Here is an 18,270-nt window from a genome sequence, read left to right as displayed (position 1 = left end):
TGAACAGTAACAGTGATTCTGGGAGAAATAAACAGTGTGATGACCTCCATTCAGGACCGTTTCTGGGACATTGCTTTTCTCGTGGACATTCGAATAAGAAGCTTTAATTGAGATTCACATAATACGACTTCATGAATAAAATGAAAAGAAGTGGTGCGAAATTTTTGTATGGCCACATTCAGAGTTGAGAGTTTCTGGCCCTTGACCCAACTGGCGTCAGGTGCGCTCTGGTATTTGGGCCTAAAGGAAGCCGTAAACCAATCCGGCACCATCCAATCCCCGGTGTCAGGACTTTGTGTTCCTCTGCGCCTGATGTTTATGTCCGTCGGTTTCCAGACTTCCAGTCAGTAACACCTTGTTCCACCAGCGCTCTGCGAAGCTCTGCACGCACACTGTGGCCAGACTTTCGCCGTCCTGGTAGTCTTCCCTCATCTTCTCTGGAATCAGGTCTTCAGACATCACCTGACGGGACAGGTTGAAGAGTCACCTTCTGGACTTATTAAAACCTTGCATTTCCTGCATTCATCACATCCAGATATAGATTCAAAGGCCTCCCTTACCTCAGAAAGAGCTTTCAGGGTCGTTTCTCTGGGATTAAGGCGCTGTAACTCCTCTTCTGCATTTCGGAGGGCGCTCTCGCTGCGCTGTAGCACAAAGGAGGATTGCTGCTGCTGGAGGATTCTCAATAGCAGCCTGAAGGCAGAAGAGGCGAGAGAACGCCAGGACTTTGGTTAGTCATCCTGAAGTTCTCTGGACAATCTCATCTCCATCGCAAATCCTGTGCTTCTCTTTGCTAAGCTATACCTTGTCCTGATGAAACACATGCAGGCCTTCAGCCAGACTCTTTCCGCCTCCAGATCCACCGCGTCCTCCAGCTGCTCTGGAGCCCCTCCAACCTTCTGCTCACCTGCCAATTCATAGTCTGGTGTTGAACAGGAGCCTAGGAGAAATGTCAAGTAGCAATGAATGACAGATAATCAATGTGTTTGCTCGTACTTGTTTGTAAAGATTTGAAGTGTTCAGCCAAATAAGAATCAATTTGATTGTAATGTATTGTACTGCTATAAATACCCATGGTCCTGTCGCGCTCCAGCTGCTGAAGACACGTCTGCCCCAGGTTGTACCAGTGCCAGGGGTTGAAAGGTATCAGGCTACACAGCTGCTGTAAAGAAAGCATCTTCGGTCCTGTGGCTCCGAAATGTTGGTGGATGCTGACCTGTGATAAAAACATATACAGCTTATATAAATTAGATTTTGCTTCTTGACGTTCATTATGAAAGTATAAAAGTTAAAAGTATGTCGAACTACATGGAAGAAGCATTAATGTAAAAGGGAAAGATGTGAAGTGTGTGTGCCTGCTCACTGTTTTACCTTTAACAACAGGAGGCCAGTCAGGTGACAAGTGTTTGAAGCTTCTTTGCTCTAGGGAAACAGACACACTCAGGGGGTGAAAAGAAATTGGCAATATTCTTAGGTTGATACAAAGTTCTGGTTAGATGTGTTGGAAAGTTCTGCAGATTTTTTTTTTTTCTTTTTTTTTGGGAGGGGTACAATGTAAATTTTTTTTTTCCCACATACGACTTAGTAATTTAAGTTTTGATTGCATGACTGTGTAAAATTGCTCTAGTGAAACTGAGGAATTAAAGCTATCATAAAGTCTGCATTTTCAATACTCAAAATGAAAATATTGGACCAACAAAAAACAAGTAACTTCTGTTTTAATTGACATCAGTATGGTTTTTTTCTCATTTCAGTGTGTCAAGATGAGAAAACAATCTGATTATTGTTTAAACAGATGATGGGATATTTGTTTTGTTTTCACTTTGCTTTGTAATGATGAACGAAGAACTGAATAGAGATAGTTTACGGATTCCCAAATAATATTTTGCAGTTCCAGCTTTGACGAGTAATGGATCGGCCAATGTTGGGTGGCTGATAGAAGACTTACCAGTAAGTCGGCAAAGTGCAGAGCTTTGTCTCTTTGTCCTAGTTTAGTGCAGCATCGAGACATTCCCTCGAGTACATCTCTTCTGATAGTCAGGTTGTTATCGGCAATCCATTCCAAACAGTTCCTGTAAGCTTCCAGGGCTGTCTATGCCACACCCACACAGGAACAGTACATTACTGAAATTGTTCATCTCAAGGTTGAAAAAGTAAAATTGTGTTGATAAATAATGAAACAAGCCTGTTGTTTACCATTAGTAGGTATTAGTGAGATTAGTAATAGCTCAAAGCTTTGTAGCACAGGCAGCCTCTGTTCTGGCACTATTAAACAACAAGTACTGAAAATTACATTTTTTCTGAGAGAAGCCTCTAAAAGTAAGGGACTATGTATAATAAATGGCTTTAATTCCAAACTGGTTGATGCAACCTTTTGTTATGCCACAGGATTTGAAATCCAGTGTGATGAGTCAAAATTACAAAAGAACATTTACTATATTTCATGTGAGAGAAACTGATGAAAATCTTCAAGTGGGAAAAAAGAAAGCAACTCCTCCACATTGCTAATTATGATACACATTAAAAGTTCCAATAAAGGTAATCTTCTGTTCAAATCAGTTATTTCAGAAAGCCGACTGAGGTCTTGTGCAGATACTAGAAAATGGAAATATAAACATACGGCGAGGCGCCAAGTTAATGTTCAGTGTTCGACTGGTTCATACTAGATTTGCACAATAGTTTTCGCAAACAAGCTGTGTAAGAAAATGAAAATTCCTTCATGACAATGAACTGAACCCTTTGACTTTTTCCTCAACCTTGAAACCATGCCTCTGACTTCACTGTCAACACGGTAATGACAGTGTGTTATGCTTTTTTAAATTTAGTGGAAGTTGTACTGCGATGCAATTACCTGATATTTGCCTTGTCTCACAGCCAAATCCCCTCTAAACTTATAAACTTTCTGTCTTTCCAAAGAATCATCAGTGTCCAGAGCTGCATTTCCACAAAACCACTGCAGGGAGAGGGGGTGGGGGGCACAACAGGAAAAAAAACAAAAACATGAAAATTCCATCACAAGATACCAAAGAACTATCTTGACCTAAAAAAACACTAACACTGGTTGCACTTATGTGATTTGGTTCAATTCACCATAAAACCTTGGCGACTAAGTCATTTTAAAAATAACAAGAATTTTGAGACGCAACTTGGGAGGAAATATCCAAAGTTTAATAATTTGATTTATTTAAGTTTAATAATAATAATTTCATCTAGCAAATTCAAACTTGTAACTATCTTATATGGCAGTGATTGGTAGCTGTTACTAAATTCATAAATTCGTTGTTAAGATAGATTGATTGATTGATTAATTGATTGATTGATAACAGAAGGAAATTAAATCGTCAAAGCAGCCAGGTACATCAAAAAACAATTAAGGAAAAAATAAATTACAAAAAAAAATTTTTAGAAACGCACAGAAGGGCAGTGTACCACAATGGAGGATGTGTGATAATAAAATTGACACTTTCCAAAACTTACGAAAGGGTAAGTTTCACATGCGTACACACCAGTGTGTGTATGAGTGTGAACGGGTTTTCATGTCTCTATTCTGGTGCTCTGCCACTTTTCAACGAAAAGACATGTATGAATAACAGAAGCATTTTTTTAATAAATTGAAAATGACTTAAGTATGCGTTAGCGCTCCATAGCCTTGTTTTCCTGTCTTACCTCCGGCTCGCACTTCTTCGCGTTGTACGAAGACAGACAAACGGACGCTCGGTCTCTCGATTCCGTAAAAACAGAATCGTCAAACGTGCTTCCAAAAATCTCCATCGGATATGTTTTTTTTTAAGTGACAAATCCGGCAAAATTCCTCGGGTTGTACCTCCCGAAATCTCACCGTGTGTGATTGTTTAGCGGAGAGCCGCTAGGTGGTCCGTCACTTTTTGGGGCTCGACGAGGAAATCCTGGTGGGAACTTTAGTTCCGGGCAAAGAAAGGTTCTGGCCCACCAGTCTTTGCAAAGGCAGAAATGTTTAACCCTCACTGGATGAACTAATTCAAACTGTATATTTATTGCATATTGACAGCCGTTAGCCGTCAATATTTATTGATCGCAGTCGAAGGAGGCTGTGAATGCACATCCTCCTTATGTAAGATAAACTTTGTTGCTCCCCATAGGGGAAATTCCTTTTTCACAGCAGCGTAACAGTTATGCCAAAAAAAAAAAAAGAAAAGATGAATATAAATAGAAAGGCAGAAGACAGAAGAGAGCAAAATATTTACGAATAAATAGACAGCAGACAACAACAACAGGGATAACAATGGGCAGAATCAAGGAAAAGTTGGTGAAAAATACACAACCAGAACAAATGAATAATATAAATAAAGTGACAAAATAAAATAGCAATGAATAAAAGTAATAAAAAAAAAGAGGCAGGATGTGCGCGGGCTGGGACCAACAAGGATAAGAGAGACAGCAGAGTTAGGACATAACGTGAATAGGGAAGGGTAGTGAGATTGTGGAATTGTGGAAGCAGCACAGATGCACCTCAGGCCGGTCAGAGTTGTGCGCCGTCCAAACTGCTGTTATTCAGTCGGGTGGCCGTGGGCACAATGTAGCATCTGAGGCGTTGGGTTCTGCACCGGGGTGGGATGAACCAGTGACTGAAGGAGCTGCACATCAGCCGCAGCTCGTGGTGCAGAGGGTGGGAAGGATTGTCAGCTCCCCGTTTGTCCTACCACCGAGCGGGCTTTCCTTTTGAACAGTCTTGTGTAGGAAAAGTCTGATTTTCACAAGAATTCACCATGACCTGGATGACCTGGAGCCTCCACAGACATATTTATAAAAGGAGTTTTTAGTCTGCTGAGAACATAGACATCTGTGGATGTGCAAAACCTCATTCTGCATCCCAGACAGTTTATTCAAAAGCACTGTTATCAGGGCCTTTAATTCATAATGTCAACTTGAAAGAGTCTGAAAGTAGTTCAAAATAAATTTATAATTCTCAGTAGGTAGCTGCTGTGATAGTTTAATATCAGGAGTAACAGAAGATGACGGAATGGCTTTCTGGCCAAACATATATATAAATCACATTTATTGAAATTAAAAGAAAACATGTTGCTCACAAGGGCACCTTTTGATCAAATTTATTGGGTTTTGTCCTCAAACAGGTATAAAATATAAATCTTTTCTAAAATGAGCTAAAAATCAAGCCAGAGCTTTAACAACAGCTGGGATTTAAATAAACATTGCACAAATTGTCTGCCTGACAGCTGGCCGCTACAGACTGCCAACAGGAGCCACAAATGAATTATTAGTTTGCTGAAGTACAAGCTGTTTTCAACACAATTCAAATGCACAGGCAGAGCATAGACTTTTTAGAGATGTAAAGGTCAGTTTGCTAGACAATATTAATGACAGTTTAACTGTTTTCCTCCCAAAGATTTAACCACAATTTGTTGTAAGGCTGCAAAATGTCAAAACTAAGGTTGGAAACGTGTAACTGAGGGTGCAAATCCTGACAGTTTACTGAAGATTATAGCTCGGGGATCATGATTCAAGATTACACTGGATCTCAAATTTCAAGTGTGGAGATACAGCTAAATCTAGGTTCTTTTTACACTTTGTGTGCCTAAGGTATCTCCAATACCCTTATACAAAAGATGAGTGCACAATGAACATTCAGAAAAGGAAAAAAAAGGAAAAAAATAATGTAAAAAAGCTCAAACTGACATGGGCAAAACTTGTGTTGTGCTGGGCATTTTTTTTAAATATAAAACATGGTTGTATAAAGCATTATGCTGGGGGAAAAAAGGGCCAGGAAAGAAGGGTTCGGTCAGAAAAAACTGGGAATAAATGAGAAAAAAAATGATTGAGAATTACAACAAGGTATTACAATTCAGAATTAGAAGCACACTTTTCTTTTTTTAAAAAAAGCTGGCTGCTGTGTGGTGAAACCATTTGAATCTCTGACTGCTGTAAGGAACATTCAATCACTACCTGTCTAAACACAGAGAACAAGAGAGGACTATAGCCAAAGGATAGCGAAGGATACGTACATGACATACAGTATGTGCATAATAGGACAGCGGATAAACTATTCCCATCACAATGTTAGCTCTTAGTTCTACTGCACTAGTTAACAGGGATACATGATGTGACACGTGATGAGAATTGGATATAAAATCAAAACTCACTGAGCAGACAAAGCACTTCAGAACACCTGGGAGGACATTTTACATCAAGGTTTAAAATTCAAAATGTGATGCAATTTGTTGTCAACAAATCAGGGATTACGCTTTCATAAGACGAGGGAATCTCTGCATGGGGAAAACAGAAAAAGGGAGGAGAAACTTTGCATGACAGGCAGTTATTCTGTCTCTGTTGTTTGGATTCTTCTGGACGCTGATTTCCGCTCTTTAATATCATCATGAATGAATTCAATGGTAAAAACACCTGTGAAAAAATTGAATTTGTGCACCGCTCATACTGTAATTGCAGATTTCCGTACAATTCCAGCTCCATCTAATATATCTGTGCAAAACGACACGGGGCACACCTCGGAGTCCTATTGGTCAAAAAATATCCCAGGGTTCGACAGGCATTGAGTTGTACTTCTACCAACAAACCAAAATGTCTAACTACGGAGTTCTGATTTTACATTTTTTGCAATGAAAGTACCAAAAACCCACACGGCCAACACTGGCTGAACTCTTCAACAAACTCTATTTCAAAAACACTATTCTATTGTACATACTGCATGAGTGTGTGTTGTTAATTTACCCACAGACACTTGGACAGAGTTGTAAAGACAGTTTTCATAGATAGAAACATATAAAACCTTCCAAAAAAGGCTGGTTAGAGTAAATAAAGAGGAGAGCTTAAAAGATGGGGCTGGACACGTCGGGGCAGACGTAGGCCTGGCCTCTGGACTGAAAGAAGCTAACGGTCGGTAGCATGTGCAGTGGCAATAAACAGGAAAATATCAGAAACAGACTGCTTGTGAAGACAAAAACTTTGGAGCTCAAGTGTTGCCAAAAAACTGGGACTATCTAGCTGACGGAAAGCTCCCCAGTTTAACTGTGACGAAGCTTGAATCGCTGCTTTTACAATTCATGATTTTGGGAAAAGTTTTTAAAAACCATAATAAAACCATGTTCATGTCGTCGCGCTTGTACCAACAACTAACTGGTATTAAAGTCACACCAAAACACGTGTTTAGCAGAGATTAGGAAATGACTGAGCCAAGTATATCAACCAAAACATTGTATGTACAAAATGAGCAGTTGTTTTGACTTTGTTATTGCATGCAGTATTAGACAAAAGGTATATCTGAACATCTTTCAATGCGTAATTCTTCATGCCCAGGCACTTGCCACATAACAACAAATGTGTCAAAGTTTCAGCCCTCCCCACCCCCACCCCCCCACTTGCATTAAGCTAGCTAGCTCAATTAGCTACCAGATTGAGAACACTTTTCAAATAGCAAACAATGCTAACATGTAGTGTGACAAGTACCTGGTGACAAAATACAATAAATTCAAAACACCACTGTAAATCCAAAGTCAACTTCGGAGTATCTGGTCATCTTTTAGCGTCAGCAGAAAGCAGAGCTCTGTCATGCATCACAACTTGGGTTTGAACGAGGCGGCCCTTAACAGCGTTGGGACTCCCAAAGGTTTCACAAAGTCAATCTTCTGTCAAGAGTTGTGAAATCCTGTTCAAACAAGAGTACAAGCCATGTAGGCACATAGGTTTATCTGCAAAGCTTCATCAAAGTCCCCCTATCGGTGAGGACGTGTAGTTGGGACAGTTTAAAGTTAGTTATCCTTGCTGCTCTGAAGCGAGGGGAGAAAAGTATTGGGTAGTTTTACCACCGCAAAGGGAACGCTGTGCTTTTTTTCCCCCCCCAGGCATTATGAAAAGTCCTTTCCACGACAGAAAGCAAAATAGCCAATGAACAACAAATAAATGTTCTTGTCTGTCAAAGATGTCCCCCAAAGCCCCGTCTGCTTGAGACAAAGAGCTGGCGGGACACTGCTGACAATTTTTAGGACCGCAGAGACGTAACATCGTGAAGTCTAGGCATTCGTAGGGTGAGGTGGAGAGGGGTGAAGTCAAAGAGTGGCATGAGCAAAGAGACAGGAAGAGATGGGAGACAGTTCCCACGATTTAAAGCCACAATACAAAACATTATACATGCGCTTCTTTTAAAATGAAAAAAAAAAAAAAAAAAAAAAAAAAAAATTAAAAATGGCTCAAACTGTGCAATTTTTGCAAAAGTATGCCGCAGGTGATTGTTAACTCTTTGTGAGCCATATAAACATCCATTTCTCAAATTACATGATTGGAAAGGTGGATAACATGAGAACACTCCTGAAACACACCACAGATTTAAAAAAAAAAAAAAAAAAAAAAAAAGGCAGAATACTGGTTTAGTTTGTAGACATACATACAAACCACATTTGGTCTTTCAGAGCCATTTCATGATATAAGAGATTAAGGTGCCTAATCTTGATTTAATCCACTACATAGTGGACAAAGTGCATTTAAACTAAAGTTTATTTTAGGTGCTTCAACTTTTTTTTTTTTTCAGTGTTGACTAAAGTTATTTTACTGAAATATCTGAAACACTATTGGACCACATTTCTTAAGGAGTGGGTCAGAATGATTCACGAGCCTTATATCGGAAAGTTTTGTTACACTGAGTGTTAAGGCCAGGTGTTGGTGATTCAGTTTGCAGTCTTGTGGATTGGTTTTAATCAGAATATTTTCATAGCAGCCATTAAAAAAAATGTGACCTGCCATTACGGGGTGAACACAGGTGGAATACCACTGTTCGTGCCCTGTTCCATCTAGGTGCACGTCAATGATTGTGACAGACTAAACCAAACAGAAGACACTGTTTTTTTTTAATTTTTCTTTTTTAAAAGTCAATTGCATCTGTGGTTAACCTGCCATCTGTCAAACTGGCTGATGTGACAAGGGTGCATCATCACGGACACTAAAGCTGGTGCTTCCAGTACATCTTAGCAGGTTAGTGGCACCTCCTCTCTGACTTCTTCATTAAATCAATCTATTTAAACCACCAGAAGCACATTATAAGTGAAACACTGCAGCAAATACTGTTTGTACGAACAGCGAGAGTCAAGTTCACAAAACGAGGCGTCTGCCTCGGACCGTAGCTCACTACTCTGGACATTCAATTTGGCACAACAGTCTTAAACAGTCTAAATGTACATATCTTCCTTTAGAAAAACAAAACAAAACAAAAAAAAAAATCATGATGATAGCACAGGATGTGTTCCATCAAAAGGTGCAAAAGTTTAAAACTACCAACTGCTGTGCATACACTACATTTTTCGGCATCAGCGATTTTCATTTTGTAGATGTCAAGTTCAACATCTATAATACTAAAACCTATTTAAGGAAGACTTGAATAGACATCCTGCACATCATCAACATCCATTCAGAATTAAGTTATGTTCTGTTATTACACTCGGTCTCTCGGACAGGTGAGATGTTGGATTTACGACACCTGAAACAAAATGTTAGGAGACTGAATATTCACAATAGACTGGAAATATATACACATTTGATGTAAGCCAAACATGGACCTTCTGTGTGGAGTTAGATGGGAATAAAAGGGGTTGAACATTCGTTGGAGACTCAATCTGGACTTACGCGCAGGGTGGCATAAATGTAACAAAGCCTCCTTCACAAGAAAGTGCAGCATTGCTGTATGATTGAGAGAGTGCACATTTAACAAGGGGTTTGGTGGACATGTACGAAGTTAATTCCTCCAAAAATCTCCCTTTAACAGTCAGCATTCATCAGTTGCTCCTACATAAAGGCGTACGGATGCAACTTCTTTTTGGGTAACTATTTCATCCCATCAGCTCAGCTTCCATCTTCAATTCTGTGTGAGAACTGTCCTTTCCTAAAACGGTGAACTGCTGTTTTCAAATTCTTGATGTATTTTTTACCACCGGAGACTAGCAGGGTTGCTGTTTCACTTTCCGTCAAGTGTTGCGACAGATGATGGAGCTGGTCTCGCTTTTGTAGTTGACACTTTTCAGAAAATACGTTGCACTTTTTTTTTTTTTTTTTTTTTTTTTTGGAATAAGTACACATGCAAATCGGAGGCAAAAAAAAGAAAAAAAAAAAAAAGATAACAATTGATTGAGCCAACCGTACTTCCCGCGTTTGATGTGACAGCATTTTCTCATCGACATGCTGCAGTGATTTGCTGTGCTTCGAACAATCACTAGTCTTCAGATATTGACAAGGATTTCCTGACGCTACGTGACGGCTCCCAAACCTCGCTGTCATCTGTATCGTCGCCGTCGATCTCGTCATCTTCCTCGTCTTCATCTTCATCTCCCATCCGTGCGCCGCCCGGCTCCTCCAAGGCAGTCGACGCCACGCCCTGCATGTCATCCCCCTCCTCCTCGTCTCCGTCCTCTCCACCCCTCCTCCCGGCGCCCGGCTCTTGAAAGGGATCCAAGCCCATGTCCAGGCGTCGCTGGACCTCAGCGAACCACTCCCGTACCTTGACAAACACAGAGAAATACCTCAGCTGCTGCATCCTCAGTGGTTGGCCAGTAGCTTGACATTCCTCTAATATAAACCTACTAGCAGTACCTTTTGCTCGCTCTAAGCGATCTCAGGCAAAACTGTTCTCAGTTCTACTACCTCAGTGGTGGAACAAACTTCCGGAAGCAACAAGACTAGCATCATCTATCTCAACCTTCAAGAAACAGGTAAAAATTTTTCTCTTTCAGGACTTTTTACTGCGCTGATGCCCCAGATCAGGTTAGGTACCAAGTTAGGCTATGCAGTGTGTGTGTGTGTGTGTGTGTGTACGTTTGCATATGTCTTTGTCCAAAAAAAAAAAAAAAAACCCTCACTAACCCAAGCTTACTGTTCTGTATATTTCCTGTGTATCTTGTATTTGCAAGTATTATTTGCAGTCCCTATGTCCTCTATTGTAAGTCGCTTTGGATAAAAGCGTCTGCCAAATGTGATGTAATGTAATGTGGTGTTCTAATAAAATACACATGAACTTCATTTAATAGATTTTTTTTTTCTTCCGGGGGTGGGCTGATTTATATACAATAAAAAGCGATCTAAAAAAAAATGTTGCATTTGTAACACTTGTTATACTGATTCATCTCAAAATAGTCGGTGAAAATCAGCTTAAAGCTGACATACAAAGAGTTCAAAAAAAAAAAAAAAGGAAAAATTAAACCAAGGATAAAACATCCATTAGTGTATGGTAGCCACTACTCCTCCAATAGCATGTCAGCGACTCCAAAATAATATGCAAGTTGACTTGCCGTGTCTCTAAGGAAGGGGATATTGTTAGCGCTGAGACATTTTCTGTCTTGTTTGTGTTGCCGAGAGAGAGCGGGCACTGGAAACATTTTTAAAGAATTGGTTAATACTGGATCCAAAATGGAATGTTGTCATGCAGAAATTCAAATGTGTGTTATCTGCATTGCCATTTCCAGCGCTCTGCTGTGAAACAACTGAGCTTGACAAGTTTCAGTCCATGTACAAGCTGTCCCTCTAAAACACCTATCTTTTCCTTGTGACATTTTTGAAGGCAGGCATTTTGGAGTTTTCATCATCTTACATTTGGGACAAATTTAGGCCAAATATGTGTTAAGCACTGGATTATGGGATGGAGGAAATGATTTATCACATCTGAATAGATAAATACATTACCCGCTCATAGCTCATGTTGGTCTTGGTGACGAGCTCATCCAGATCTTGCTCGTTGAGAAAACGGTGCTTCAGGTAGTAGTCTTTCAGGATCTCCCGCCCACTCTTGAATTTCTTTGAAGGAGGAGATCTGTCGAGATCAGCGCTGGATGAGGCGGACCTCCTGGGCTGCCTCCGGCTCCGCGACCGCCCCCACCCTCGATTTCGGCCGCGTCGTTTTCGGCCACTTCCCATTTTGCTAGATCCCGTGCTATTTGGCCCGTCCACGTTGCCGCTTTGGTACTGGAAAAACCATTTCAGGTTACCGTTCTTCCAGGAGTACCGGGAGTCTCCGAACCAGCTGACGATGTAGGACCGGGGAAGCCCGCTCTCTTCTGACAGCTGGTCATACTCCTCTGGCGTGGGCCACTGGGTCCGCACAAAGGCACTTTTCAGAATATGAAGCTGCTCGGGGGACTTTTTATTCTTATCTCTGATGTCTTTGCTGGTGGTCGGCAGCTGTTTGCTGCGGCTGCCGGGAGGAGTTTGACTGCCTTTGCGGGACGAGGGAGCGGGTCGAAAAGAGTAGGCGCCTCCCCCCGTTGCCCCGCCTTCACCTGCTTTCCCTCCATCGGTTTCAATTCTTCCTCCTTCAGAAGAATCTGGGGAAGAAATGCTGACGGAGGGCATTTTTCGCCTCTCCGTGAACCAGGCATCGATCTCCCTGCGCGTCAGTTTCGTCTCCGTTCTCAGGCGGCTCAGCTCATCATCCGTTGGGGTGCTGTTCTTTTCGAAACTCTCCTCCAACACCACCAGTTGCTCCGGCGTCTTCTCTTTAAACTTCTGCAGAGTGAAGTCCGGGAACGGATTCCAGGTCTTGGCTCGTGTCTCCCTCTCCTTCACGGGAGGTGTGTGGGGAGTATGAGGAGACGTGGGGGTCTCGTCACTCGAGTCGATGACAATGGTGTTGTTGGCGCTGCTGCTACAGTTGCCGCCGCCTCGTCCTCCTCCGTCGTGGAAAACAATGACATGGCTGTTCTTGGAGTTACGCTGGTTGTACCTGGTGTCACTGAACCACTTCTTGATCTCGCCCTTCGTCAGGTTGGTGAGTTTCATCAGACGGCTGATTTCCGCATCACTGACAAAGTGGTTTTTAAGGTAGCTGGCTTTCAATTCCGCCAGCTGCTCTTTGGACTTCTTAGGACGCATGCTGAACGTGTCAGCACTGAGGGCTGAATTCTCCTTATGAAGACAAAAGGGGGAAAAGTCACACATTACACGGTGCCATCATACACACAAGCGTGCTAGATAGCTGCTTGGAGAATAAGAAAAAAAAATAAAAAAATCATGTGCATTGACGGGACCTGAGAAACATCTAAATTGCTTGCTACTCTCTTAGATTTAAATTCTCCCCCACCTGTGGAGAAAGAGAGGGAGGCTGGACAGTGGTGGCCCTTTTGAGCTCACTGTTTGACGCTGTGGGCTGGCAAGAAACTCTGCTGGAGCTCTGGGACTGGCTGGGCAGCCCTGCCACGGTCAGCGTGATGGGATTGGTCACTGGAAGGTTCCCTCCTGGGCCAACCTGGAAACGATGGACATGTGGGACACATACACCTGACGAGCAATTGGTAAACTTCACACCCGAAGTGCTGTATTCTATCTCGAAGGCTCCCCCTCTTCAAGCTGTTCAGCCGTTGCAGACACTTGACCAGGATAGATCCTAAAATATTTAATGTTCTTCCGCTGAAAAGGGAATGTTTTTACGCGCTTCCCTGTATCCCGAGTTGATGCATCTACACAAGCAGGGTTCGGGGCATCAAAACTAATTAAACCAAACATTTGCAGCATTTTTAGCATCTTTTTAATGGTACGCTGACTTTTAATACAGAAAATGCTGCCTCTTTCACTCTCACCAATTATTTTTGCAATAATTAATTTGATGTGACCAGGCACAAAACTCCAACTAGCTTGAAATTATATTTTCTAGCACGGGCTAGAAAGAGAAAATAGTGACTGTGCTTCTTGCTTGTCACTCAGTTATTGTCATTTTAGCTGTATTTTCAATTTAAAAAAAAAAAAAAATTGGCATGGATGGTGTGGATAAACATTGACATGGAGGTAGAGCTGAAATGTACTTTATTTAAATGTTATTTAAAGGACTGAAATGTCCTTTCCACTTTGTCTCACTCCTGCTTCTAAAATTAGTAATTTCACCTCAAACTACGTTTGACATGATTTGTAATCTGCAATCCCTTTTCTCATATGACAAAGTCTGACACTAAATTGATTCATTGCTGCTCGGAAAAAAACCAACATAATAATGCTATCAATGACAGATCTTGATTATCCATAGCAGAAAAAAATGCAAAAATCGAAAACAAAAAACGGAAAAAATAAACATTAGGAAAATTGCAGATTAACTGTAACCTTTCAGTTATTCTCTATTCATTAGTGCAGAATCCCAACTTGCAGGATCAGTTACAGTGAACATGTGAATGTACTTTTCAGTTTGTGTTATTTTTGATTACTTTGTTTAAGAGAGGTATCTACCTGCCAGATTTAGAAGTGGACAGAATTTTAGACATCTATATCTCTGAATAACATACAAAACTGGCTTTTTAAAAAGCAGTCTACCAGGTGTGTGCCAAAGTAAAATCTGAGAACGTGGAAACAATAAACACATCATGTGATTCGAAGTGCATCGAAAGCAACGGGCAAGCAAAACAGGCCATGAGAAAATTCTTATCAATAGTAGCACATTATTTCCTTACCTACCTGTGTGAACACCAGGCCGGGCTGACCGACTATCTGGCAGGTCTGCAGAATGGACTGCAGGCCATTGGCAGCAGCAGAGAGCTGGTGAGCGGGTATGACCGTGATCGTCTGAGGCACTGTGTGCACTGTGCCATTGAACTGCTTTCTCCTGGCTTCCTCCACTTCTTCTGGAGTCCAGCTGACACCGTGTTTCAAGCGCTGGGCAGAGAACCATACCTGAGCATCGATCACAGAAATGTATCAGTTATACTTGGACATCCACACTTACACCGACAAAGCATTTTTGCCTGATTAAACAAAGTATAGAATAGGGATATTCAACTGTTCTTTGGGTGTTTTGTCAAAGAAAACAACAACATTTGTAAGGATGGGGGATCAAACCTTCCATCAGGTCACTTTCGGCTACCTTAATCTGCTCCTCTGTGAACTGTGTTTGTGCTGCAAGGCTACCAATCTCTGCCATGGAAGGGTAGGGGAACTTCTTGTAAGTGCTGCCCAGGAGTGGATTGGTGTCCATTGCAGCACTATAAGACGGGATGCTGCTGAGAGGGATTAGTAGCTGGGGTTGAGCTGCAGCTGCACTCTGCTGGGCCTGGAAAGCAGAAAGCACCTGGAACAGAGGAGGTAGACTTAGTGGCAAAGGCGATACGCTAACCAAGGTCTACCAAACAAGTTACTGGCTTGACTCAAGTGTCCTTGAGCTAGAAAACAAGTATCTGTCAATCGCAAGACTGATATTTTAAATTTGATGCAAACATTTAGTATCTCAAACTTACTATAGGAGAGCAACAAGCAGTTTTATCCGTCTGCCAGACACTCAAGTATAGGCTATTTGATTTTTTTCTAAAAATGTATTCTACCTGAGCCAGGCCTGCAGGCAGAATGGTGGGGTTTAAAATGGAGGACTTCCTCTGATGCTCTAAGGGCTGACTGACCAGCAAGCCACCACCTCCAAGCTTCATGGAGTCATGTAGCAGCATCTCCATGGTGGACATTGGGCCCAGAGGAGCCTCGATAGGTTCCTGCTCTCCTCCCACCTCTCCCTCACGGCCGCCTCCGTAACCCTCCACCAGCTCATCTGCTGATTTCAGGGACACGGCGATTCTCTTGGGTTCAGATTTGGTCTTCATTCTCATGATCGGGGTCTTGCTGAGAGAGATGGCAGCAACGGCCGCGGGATCTGCCTCCGCTTCCTCAGCCATGTCAACCTGATGATCCAGGGGCAGCTGATCACTCATCGGGTCATTGGTAGGGTGTGTAGTGGTACACTTTATTGATGGACTGATGACGTCGCTGTCTTCTTCAGTGGCGATGCAGGGCTCTATAATGGAAACGCAAAGATTCACAGTGAGAAATGAAGCTTCGTTCAACTTTTCCCCTGCAATAAGGTGCGATTCGTTTAAGTCTCGAAAATTGTACCTGCATCAGGCGGACTGGACAATCGTACCTGTCTCAGGTGGTGTGGGGACAACCACTACTGCCTGATCCAGCTCCTCGGCAGATGGCACCTCCTCCGTAATCTCCTTCACTTTTCCCTCATCCTCCTCTGCATCTTCATCCTTTGACGTTTCTATCTTCTCCTCTGACTCTTCCTGCTCCAGAACATCAACAGGCAGCACCATGCAAGGTGTGGTCGATTTGCGTCGGCTGGACATCGCCAATGTCTGGTAACTTTTACTCAGGATAACGAACGTCTGAGACAGAAGGGCCAAGGCTCACATGTCTTTGGTGGTTGCTCCAAATTACTAAAGGTCCTTATCTTACAAATTTCTGGCGAAAGAGATGAGAGTTCTGTTACAAAACAGGAAATCTAAAAAAAAAGTATAAAACCTAATCATGAGGTTTCATTTCTATTAAAATTAGAGACTGCTTTTTTTTTCCTAATAACAGACAATTGGGATTATCTATTTCATAATTAAAACTAACTTCATCAGGACAAGTTTATGAGTGGTTGCAGTCCTGCAGTTTGGCAAAAAAAAAATAAAACAATAAAAAGACGGTCAGAGCATTTCCAAACCCACCAATAAATTGTAACATTAGGCATCCTTTTTTAAAGGTCTGGAGATAGTGGCCTCTTCTTTCAAACTGAATGAGTCAACTCCACATTTCGGTCTATTTTCTTGGAACCATTAAGGTGTTTGATCCAAAGGTCAAGGAGTCATTGCTGTCAGACTATATCAATCTAAGACATAATACATCATGAGGTATTTCTTACTTTTGGACTACTACACAGTGACATTTCTCAAAATGACTGAATCCTTTTGCATAAACCCTGACTCAAATCAAATAAATAAGCTGGTAACTACTGTGATACATTAGTTCACTTCCATTCACTAAACTTCAGCTGGACAGAACTAAGGCAAAACTATGGGCACCCCTCCCTTTTTAGCCTCATTCACGCATGACACCTTTCCCAGAATATTTCCAGTGTTTTTCCAGGAAAAAATTCACATGCCAACAAGACACAGAGTGGATTTTCTAGCAATCGCACACTGAAATTTGCAACCTAAAGACCTAATAACAATCCCGGGAATATGCTGAGACGGCAGTGCTGTGAATGAATGCAGTCACATTACTGGGACGTTTTCCTCTGCCACTTTCTTCTCTGCATTCTATTTACTCTCAAACAAAAAGATATGGGTGACAATTTATATTAGGCCTCAAGTCTAACTTGCCTGTTTTTTTTTTTTGTTTGTTTTTTTTTTTTTTTATAAATGTGCTTAGATTTCTGTCAGCCTCCAACAATCTTTAGAATACTACTTCTTCTGTGTTAATTCATTTTTTTCTGATTCCTGTCTTTAGTTACACATTAATGTAAAAACATTCGAAACGAAAACGTTCTTCTGCCGTGTTGTCACACGTGTCCCTTCTGACGTTTCTGATTTTCATGTGCGTTGAAAGTACATTTGGTCTTGACCAACGTTCTACATGCATGACCGTGTTCCGTGTGAACAGATGCAAGGCAAGAATGCTCCAGATTCCAACCGCATGAGAGGATAGACAGAATAATCAACTAATTATGACCAATATGTGAGAGATACCTCGGCAACCAAGCTGATTATTCTCAAATGCACGTTTTGTTTCCAAGATTCATGGTGTCCATCAAGGACATCAAGGCTGGCGTAAACATGACCGGACTGGATTCGATGCTCGAGTGAGAATATCGATAAATTGCTGGTTTCCGGTTTGGCATCTCAGCCATCAAAACAAAAGCGTTCCCTGACAAGTTTTTGATACGTGGTGCATAAATTGTATCATTGCAAAAATCGGTGAATAATCTAATTTAACATCATGTTGAGCTTTGGCGTCGTAGACATGCTGGGACTTTACAAAGACTATTTTGCGTCAACAATAGCGTGTATGACATCACGGTACTGTGAATTAGTACAAAAGGTGATCAAATATTCTGATTAGCTATCGATGCAACAAGTGAGCCGGCAGAAAGGTGACAGATTGATCTTTCCAAAAGCTAGTATACATTAATTACGTATTGTATTCCAAGAGTGCTCATTTCTTGGGCTGTTTGTCTGTCACCCATGGCACAGGTCACCTTTTTGACATTTTGGTCGACTGTAGAACTAATCAAACAAAACAAAAAAAAGCCCCTTTCAGTGAGTCATGCATTCCAGATGAAAATCTGCCATAGATCTAAGAAGAATATCCTTTCGGCCGAAGCGGCTCGTGTCAAAATCCAGCCTATTCTGTCCAGAGACCATGAATGATCCAAATACACGATCACACAGTCCATCAGCATCCAGGGCCCCTGACTGACAGCATCAGGAGCGGGTGGGAAAAACAGCTCTTTTCCACAGCCGGACCCACCCTGCAGGTTAATCCGGCAACGAACAG

General features: G+C 41.7%; 2 protein-coding genes across 3 annotated transcripts; both read right to left on the bottom strand.

Annotated features, from left to right (window-relative positions):
- Nucleotides 1-84: 84 nt before the first annotated feature.
- On the bottom strand, nt 85-3,938 carry c11h8orf76 (chromosome 11 C8orf76 homolog). The gene is made up of 8 exons (XM_086154585.1): nt 3,667-3,938; nt 2,852-2,953; nt 1,949-2,092; nt 1,372-1,422; nt 1,072-1,216; nt 805-940; nt 561-693; nt 85-462 (listed from the first exon to the last, which is right to left on the bottom strand). Exons 1-8 carry the CDS (start codon nt 3,769-3,771, stop codon nt 286-288), a joined length of 993 nt encoding a protein of 330 aa, XP_086010711.1. The 5' UTR covers nt 3,772-3,938; the 3' UTR covers nt 85-285.
- Nucleotides 3,939-5,072: 1,134 nt separating this feature from the next.
- On the bottom strand, nt 5,073-16,107 carry zhx1 (zinc fingers and homeoboxes 1). 2 transcript variants are annotated; one of them, XM_086154583.1, is made up of 7 exons: nt 15,861-16,107; nt 15,282-15,740; nt 14,828-15,031; nt 14,422-14,637; nt 13,064-13,228; nt 11,671-12,888; nt 5,073-10,492 (listed from the first exon to the last, which is right to left on the bottom strand). In XM_086154583.1, the coding sequence occupies exons 1-7, from the start codon at nt 16,074-16,076 to the stop codon at nt 10,208-10,210; spliced, it is 2,763 nt and encodes a 920-aa protein (XP_086010709.1). In that variant the 5' UTR covers nt 16,077-16,107; the 3' UTR covers nt 5,073-10,207. The 2 variants fall into 2 exon arrangements, with proteins under 2 accessions (XP_086010709.1, XP_086010708.1); XM_086154582.1 differs by having other exon boundaries at nt 15,282-15,742; nt 15,869-16,107.
- Between the last annotated feature and the right edge of the window lie 2,163 nt (nt 16,108-18,270).

The sequence above is a fragment of the Fistularia commersonii genome, chromosome 11 (assembly GCF_037954325.1).
Source record: "Fistularia commersonii isolate RoL2024-O1a breed Wild chromosome 11, RoL_Fcom_v1.0, whole genome shotgun sequence".
Classification (NCBI taxonomy): domain Eukaryota; kingdom Metazoa; phylum Chordata; class Actinopteri; order Syngnathiformes; family Fistulariidae; genus Fistularia; species Fistularia commersonii.
The sequence above is the reverse complement of the archived record's forward strand: the minus strand, read 5'-3'. Positions and strand labels throughout refer to the sequence as shown.